The sequence below is a fragment of the Onychostoma macrolepis genome, chromosome 10, assembly GCF_012432095.1.
Source record: "Onychostoma macrolepis isolate SWU-2019 chromosome 10, ASM1243209v1, whole genome shotgun sequence".
Lineage (NCBI taxonomy): Eukaryota > Metazoa > Chordata > Actinopteri > Cypriniformes > Cyprinidae > Onychostoma > Onychostoma macrolepis.
This window is the reverse complement of record NC_081164.1, coordinates 5,049,686-5,057,959: the sequence shown is the minus strand read 5'-3', so window position 1 is coordinate 5,057,959 and position 8,274 is coordinate 5,049,686. Positions and strand designations below refer to the sequence as shown.

The 8,274-nt window shown below is 40.9% G+C and overlaps 1 protein-coding gene across 3 annotated transcripts; it reads right to left on the bottom strand.

Moving 5' to 3' along the window:
• Window positions 1-190: 190 nt before the first annotated feature.
• Window positions 191-7,126, bottom strand: zfand5b (zinc finger, AN1-type domain 5b). 3 transcript variants are annotated; one of them, XM_058788686.1, is made up of 5 exons: window positions 6,869-7,126; window positions 3,190-3,367; window positions 2,862-3,083; window positions 1,641-1,766; window positions 191-1,550 (listed from the first exon to the last, which is right to left on the bottom strand). In XM_058788686.1, exons 1-5 carry the CDS (start codon window positions 7,109-7,111, stop codon window positions 1,402-1,404), a joined length of 918 nt encoding a protein of 305 aa, XP_058644669.1. In that variant the 5' UTR covers window positions 7,112-7,126; the 3' UTR covers window positions 191-1,401. The 3 variants fall into 3 exon arrangements, with proteins under 3 accessions (XP_058644669.1, XP_058644670.1, XP_058644671.1); XM_058788687.1 differs by having other exon boundaries at window positions 2,862-3,080; XM_058788688.1 differs by having other exon boundaries at window positions 6,873-7,006.
• Window positions 7,127-8,274: the final 1,148 nt, after the last annotated feature.

The window sequence follows — 8,274 nt, the reverse complement described above, 5'->3', positions numbered from 1 at the left end:
GGACATCTTTAGAACACCATGAAAACAGCACAATACACATTTTAATGATATCTCTGTACATAATTTTATTTACATGATACAATTTCGCAGTAATGTTGGGTAACAAGATTATATGCGCAATACATATAATAAATAAAGATGGTTTGTACAAACTTGCATAACTAAAAATTAAATCTGAACAGATGGTTAGTTTTACTGTGTAAACTCACAAAGCTCTAAAATAAAACGGCGCTGTGCAGCCAGACCTAAAAAACAAGAAACTGACCGAGCCTCGGATGAAAAAGATGGCGACTAACTCACATACACTGACACACAAACACTCGAGCAGGCGCAAAGGGCTGATTAAATGACACTAAACAATACCATTATTTCTCACCAGCATTTAACACTCAATACCCATGAAAAGATCAATCACACGAAAAAAGTGAATTAGAGCAAAGAGAAAAAAAATAAAAATGGTCTTCTAGTATGCAGTCAACTGTAAAATACTCATTTCACTAACCATGCAAAACACCCACTTTAAACCCAACAAGCCCTCTGAACAAGCCCATAAATCAAATTGGTGTCACATTACAACCCAATGAAAAAAAATTAAAATTAGTTTATTCACTTAAATGTCTTAAAGGATCATGTGGGAGAATGAATAAACAGTTGTGTCGTTGCCACGTCCAACCTCATCTGAACTTGACAGGGTATCATGGATGCAGTCGCTCAAAATTGATCACGAAGCATTTTGGTCTGGCTGCATTAAACCATCCCAATTGGATTACATATTTTTCACAAAGTGTCAATGGTTTAAAAATCATTTTGCACACAGTCGAATGAGAGGGAAACCCCAGCATCACTCCAGCAGCTGGATAACTGACGCTGGCTGATGCTCAAGCAGAAAGGTGGCTGATAAATGTCGTAAAGGCTGACTCGAGAATGGGAGGGCCGAACGTTCGACCCGGAGGAAACAAAAGAGCGTCCATTTGCTACATGAGCCAGCCATGCACTGCTACTCCGACGGCGCTCGGGTCAGAGCCGTAACAGTCTTCAGAGTCCGACCGGGAGACACATCACAGAGTAAACTAATGACAATCAGCCTTTAACACGATAACCAGACTCCAGGTTACAGCACGTTTTCCACTCAGAAACAGACACGGTGGGCAAATGTCTCTGGCTTCTTTTATAGGCATTCTTTTTTCTTTTTTTTTCCCCCCATTTGTTTTAACTTGAAGCTCATATACCAACAACAGAAAGCAAAAGAAAGATGGAAACAAAGTGATCACTCATGCATTGGCTTAGAAACAAGATTCTTTCCCATACTGTAATTAAAAAAACTAGTCTCTCGGATCACAGGTCAGAGTGTGAGTCCTTTTATCTGATCTCTCGCAAAGTGGAGGTGTGACGGCGAGAGTTTTATATTCTCTGAATCTTATCGGCCACCACCACCGGGTTCTCTTTGCGGATCTTGGCCGCAGCCTCCGCCTTGTAGTCGTAGGGGCAGTTGTGCTTGTCCGAGTAGCGATGGAGTCCACAGAAGAGATTCCCACAGCGGCAGTCGAACCCTGACGAACCAGACATCAGCACATCAGAACATGTTTACAGAGAGATTGCATCTGAGCTGTGGTGTGTGTGCACATGCTGGCTGTGGTCACCTGTCAGGCCGACCTTCTTGCGGCACATGAAGCATCTGTTTTTCTTGGGTTTGGGGGCGTCGGGTGTTTTGGTCTCTTCACCTTCAGCTGTGCCCGGAGCAGCGGACGCTGTCGGCTGAGTGACAACTGGAAAAAGTCACGCGAATTAACAGCTGACAAATAACTACATGCATGATGCAGGTCACTGAAACAGTTTTATTAATACTTTTTGAAGCAAACAGAGTGAATCACTTTGACTGCAGAAACTCATTTAAGAATAAAAAGATTGTGTAAAATTTAGCATTAAGGCTACATGTCATCTATGGACACAATATGTGCCCTTTTTGTCCTGGCTGGGATTTCTAAACTGCCAAAAATGTCCAGGTTTTGGCATTGTTTTCCTATTGACAGTCCTCCGACATTATTTGTGCATGTGTTTATATGGATGCTAAAGTAGCACGGGTATATTTGTAGCAATAGCCAACAATACATTGTATGGGTCATTTTTCTTTTATGCCAAAAATCATTAGGATATTAAGTAAAGATCATGTTCCATGAAGATATTTTGTAAATTTCCTACCGTAAAGAGATCAAAACTTAATTAGTAATATGCATTGCTTAGAACTTCATTTGGACAACTTTAAAGGCAATTTTCTAAATATTTTTTTTTTGCATTCTCAGGATTACAGATTTTCAAATAGCTGCATCTCGGCCAAATATTGTCCTATCCTAACAAACCATACATCAATATATCTTATTCAAAATTGACCCTTATGACTGGTTTTGTGGTCCAGAGTCACATAAAATATTAACAAGATCAATTACCTGCACTAATTTGAAGTGAAAAAAGTGGGGAAAATTTGAAGTGGGGGCAGCACATGCTGAAGTAGCAAACTCATGACCTCAAATAATTATTTATATTGCCATGTCAGCATCTACGACTCTATGGCAAAAACTTATTTGCAAGTTGCAATAACACGAGTTACATAAAATAAAAACCAAGCAAACAGAAAATACAGCAGTAACAATTATACAAGATTTTTTTAAATTAACATGATAATTCAAAAATATTACGACTGTCCTGAGTCCCAGAGTGAGCGTACAATAAACTGTTTATGCATACTGCATACATGGCGTTACATTATGCCGTATTAAAGCATGCTCTATTCAGAAGTTCACTTTCTTGCATCAAGCCAGCATTTGATTCTGAACACACTTCAAGTCTGAAACGCAAATACCAACCTGGTTCAGGGAGTTCTACTTTAGGCGAGACCACCTCGTCTTCACAGGAAATGCTCATCTCTGTCATCTGTTGTGTAACGGGAAGGGCAGCCATGGCGGCGGTGGAGCCGCTGGGTGACTCAGCACTAGCACTAGCAGACGAGGAGTTGTTTAGTGTAGCTTCGATGATCTGGATGGCTGAGGCTTCAGAGGTAGGACTACTGGTGACACTGCTGGAAGCTGCTGGAACAGAGCAAACCCCCTCAGTTAATGAGACGCTCGAGGAACAATCAGTCTCACCAACACGGCCGTCGGCCCGTGAAGATGTTCAAAGAGCGGAAACACGTACCCATTGTGCTAATCGGACTGACTCCCCCGTTGTTCTGCCGCATTAAATGCTCTTTGTAACAGACCGAGCACATGCCATTGGTCCGAGGGTTGCCGTAGAAACCGCAGCCGGTGGCGCAGAGCATGGGCACGGGGCTTTGATTGGTCTCCTGGGCCATCTCTCCGAAAACGAGCGATTCCTGTTGAGAACAAAACACGAGTGTCGTCAGCATAACGTGAAGCGTGAATCAAAGACTGGCTTCTTTAAGAGGATTTACAGCGATGAAGGTGCAATGTTGCTGCAGACGGAGAATCAGATTAAGAGTCAGACGTCTGAACGCTTTTCTTGGCCTCATCCTGGCACAGAATCGCCCGATTCAAGCTCATTCCTGCAAACTCACACCGCGGATCATGTGATAATTTTACAACCAGACTGAGCTGGACGCATGTAGGTCAACCTGTGAGACTTCCTGGAAACTGTGGTTTGTTTCACTCTTAACCAGTAAGAGCCGTCATTAACACATTATATGGAGAGGTTACGTCAGACGAGACAGGAGAACAGTAACGTCAGTACGAAGATCATCTGACATAAACACTCTGCACCCACAAGCAAAAACAGAGCGAGTCGCAGCACCAAAAGTTTAGTCTACAAGCTGTGAACAAGACCATTATCTGACATCTGAGTGTCACAGATCACTGCATCAACCGAGCACTCCAATCTAAGCTCAGACGTGCCTCTGATCGTTCTGTCGTAATACAAATAAACTCAGATGTCAGGGTAACACTGTAGTGTAGGGAGCAATTCTCACTATTAACTAGTTGTTCATTAGCATGTCTATTACTACCTATAAAACATATTCTGTATGACCATATTCTACATCCCGAATCCTACCCAATACCTAAACTTAACTACCACCTTACTAACTATTAATAAGCAGCAAATTAGGAATTTGAGGCAAAAGTCGTAGTTAATGGTTTAATAAATTTGTCTGCTGGAGTTTCTTTCGTAATCATTACCGACTGTTTACCTCAACAAAATGAGATCTCCACGCTGCGGTTGTAATTCCATCCACTAACATTTAGGTAGTCGATATGCAGCATAACTTCCCCAAAATATTGCGTCACGCACTGTACTATTTTAAACTATTTTCCTAATTCCTTTAACATTACGTTGAAGAAACTTTCATCTGTCCCAAACCACGTGAACCTCCGCAAGACTCACAAAGTCCGTTTCTAAAATTCATTTCAAACACTTCTGCTGTGTGTCAAATGAATTAAACCAGTGATTAAAAAGCTCAAACAAAATTAAAACTAAAATTAGGATTGGGCTACAAGACGATTTATATATTGCAGCAACAACAAAAAGCATCAATCAATAGCTATTTTTTGCCACATTTATATTGCAGTTTTGCACTAATATTACTTGTATAGAGTGACAAAGAAATAAAGTCCCCATACAGTGACGAGTAGCATTTTATTTTTTACTTTTATTCAGTTTCTGTTTTATGTTTATATATTTTTTTTTAACTTAAAAGCTACTATTAAATAGGACTACAGTATATGAAAAACTTTGAGCACTTAATGCACATTTGTAGCTTTGATTTATTGTATTCGTCCTATTGTTTGTAATTAGGTTATATGTTCTTATTTAAAAAAAACAAAACTCAAAAGTAATTGATTTGACAAGTCTGTTATCAAATAATCTTTTGGTTTTAACACCCACTCTTGCTCCATGGTCACATTATGAATAACTACCCATTTATGTTAACAGTAAATTATAGTGTAACACTCGGTATCAACTATAACTCCCAAAACTAATTTCACAGGTCAACTACTCAAACATCACTATTGTGATCACCTGCTAGGCAGATGAAGTGTGACTAGACGGTGTTTTGATAAGTAAATGCTGACAAGCAGTGTGAGGTGTGAATGTCTCTGTAGGTGGAACAGCATGTTTAGCCAGAGACGGATTACAGCAGAAACAGCCGATGCTTTCCAGCAATAAACCCGAGACCTGTCAGGAGTGACATCTCAGTGAGGAGCCACACGCTTTCAGTCTCGAAGTAAACACAAGATTGCAGCATTTCGCCTCCGCCTTTCAGCGTCAGAGGTTTTCCCCTGAAAAGCCACCACATGGGCTGCTGCGTCACGTGTGCGTCTGCCTGCTGCCCCCTGCTCTCGCTCACATGGACGGCTGGATTAGTTCTCATCCGTCACAAGGGTGCAATGTGACATGTTGTTCAGAACAGCCTCCCTCCACCAGTGTGACTATAAATACCTCCGATCGTCCTGACCTGCCTCCATTACATCATACACCTCTAGTAGGAGCCTGTTTGCGTAGCGCCCTCCTCCCTACGCATGGCCTCATATATTTTGATAAAGCCAAAAATGGCAAAGCCCCAACAGGGCTGTTTTTCCACCATGAGTTTTGGCCATCCGTGTCCATTTAGCCCTGTCTGGATGACAGAAAACACACGGCAGATAGTGCAAAACAAAGACTTGAGTGATAACCAAGTCAAATACTTAAATGCAAACCATTAAGCTAAAAAGACACCATAAATGGATAAAGACTTCAGAAATTACTCAATGCTCACATGCTCGGTCTCAATGCATCAAGCATTTAAGAGACATATACAGCTAATATAAAGTCTAAAACCGCATGTAAACATGGTATGTGTGTGATACCCACACAGTATGTGTGTTTTTAGAGAGCTATATCAGTGTTTGAGGCCTCATAATGAAATCCACTGAGTCATGCTAACACTAGCATCTCGGCTAACAAACAGATAGTCGTATAAAAAGCGCATAAAACCCAACACACAAGCGTTGATGCCCTCAAAGCCCGTGTTGGCTTCAGTCTGAGGGGTTTGTGATGGTGAATGATTCAGGATGGACGGGAATGCAGTTGTTTATCTGCTTTATATCTGGGTCAGGGTGAATATGCTTTGTGTTCTCCTTTGTTTCAAACACTCTTCCTGTTTGATCCAAAGTACAATCCTTAATAATGAAAACACAATTATACACAACCCGAATGTCAATTAAGGACAAATCCGTCAAGATATTGAGGAAAATAAGACGGGAAAACGTTTTTAAAAGACGTTTATCAGTTCACTTGGTGATAAAAGATACACTAACTAGTTGAGGTTGGAGTTTCCTGTATCTTATCTCAATAGACACACGAAATGAGACGACATGAGACGAAATAAAACTGAAAACACCATCATAGGGAGTTAATTACTCGTTTAATGGATTACATACAAACAGACTATTAACTTTATTCGAATAAACACTCAACACAAGCAGCTAACTGCAACAAACGGACTTATTTTTCACCTCAGCGACCCTGAAAGACAAATTCGGTTAAAATGCGAAACAAACACCGCGTTAATAATAAAACATGCGTGTTTAAACCTAAATCTGCCGTTTTCGTGTCATATTTCAGCTTTTAGGTGTAAAGGAACAACAGGCTAATTTTACTAGCTAACATGCTAGCATCGGCTAACAACCATATTTGGTTAAACTCGGCAGGTTCACCAAGTTCATCATTTTAGACAAACGGTTAACACATTAAAAGGACATTATATCAACGGATAACTTTAATAAAAGGGATATTAGGTTTACTACCAAGTCGTTTTACCGAAACGAGTCACATTTTCCTATAACCTTAGCATGAGGTTTAACGCGAAGAAAAAGTGTCTTACTTGCCTTATCCGAGTAAAAAGAGAAGCTCCCACAATATAGAGACTTTGTATTAAACCCTCGGCGACGGCCCGTGCTGTTAGTCCGCTGAAGTGTGTGTATATGTGTTTTTCTGGCTGCTGTTTGTTGGTTTTCTTTAATAGTGGCCGTGACGTCACGGTGATTGACAGGTCCGCGGGGCGGGGCTTAACTGCGCCAGTCACTACAAGTTTACTGTACAAAAACAACCTTGTGCTCTGAAGCATAGCTCTAGAGTCTAGAGTCTTGTTTGTCAGATGCTGCTGGGGTTCTCTGCAGTATGTCGGAGCTGTAAATGCGAGTTTGACCTAAATGTGAAGATGTTTTTGTGATAAATGGGGGCAGAAAGGTCTAGACACTACTTGCGACAAGTCAAATTGCACAATGTTCTAGTGATTTCCAAATCAATTCTGAGAATGGTGATAGTACTGATAAGACAGATCTCCACACCCATGCATTTACATCCTGTACACCAGTTACTACAGCCTCCACTGTTATCATACTACTGGGATTTTACAGTATGGCACCGGTTGCAAAATAAGGTGTTCAGGAGTTAAGGCTGCATTAAAATGTCCAGTCTGGTTGAGATCCAAAATGCAAGAAAACAACTTTTAAGTGGACACATTGTGCACAGTGCATTGGTCTGCTGATGGTTATTTTTACATCAGCAGTGTTTGTATCAGATGTCACCACACAGTGATCTGCTGACCCGGAGAACAGCCAGAGCCCAGCTTTCTTTGAAGGACACGTTGATTCAATCACAACACCTCTCGATCGAGACCATGCAGATGTGAGACGATGACACTGGCACATTTTGAACACTTGCTGCCTCAAGATTGCAGAGTTGCCCAGCTGGATAGGCACATTGAAATGGCAAAGCAGTCATGACTGGGGAAGCCTTTGTACTTGTCTTTATGTGTCACTCCTTCCCCATTAAAGAATTAAAAATTAAAGTAGATGGGGATAAATTAACATAAAACACAAATTAACGTATAGATCATATAAGAATACGTTCATGATTAAGCGGAGAACCCATTTGATTTGAAATCACTCATATGTTGTCCACAGGGAAACAATGAAAGGAGTCTATTGGATGTCTTTTCATTTCACAACCCTGCATCTGTTTTGAAAGCACTCTTGTGTTTTGCCCTCTGGTTATATATAGAGCAGGAACCTGATACGAGACAGTCCTCCATGTGAAAGCAAAGCACCGCTGCTTTCTGGTCTTGAAGTGATTTCAGTGAAGGAATGAAGCAAATGAAGGCGTTGAAGGCTTGGTTGTATTCTTACCTGTGTGAACACTGAAGGTATTTCCTATAACTTAAGCAGCCTAGTTGCATTATCAGTAAACAGAGTACTGAGCTACGCCTGATAAATGCAATGATTGAAT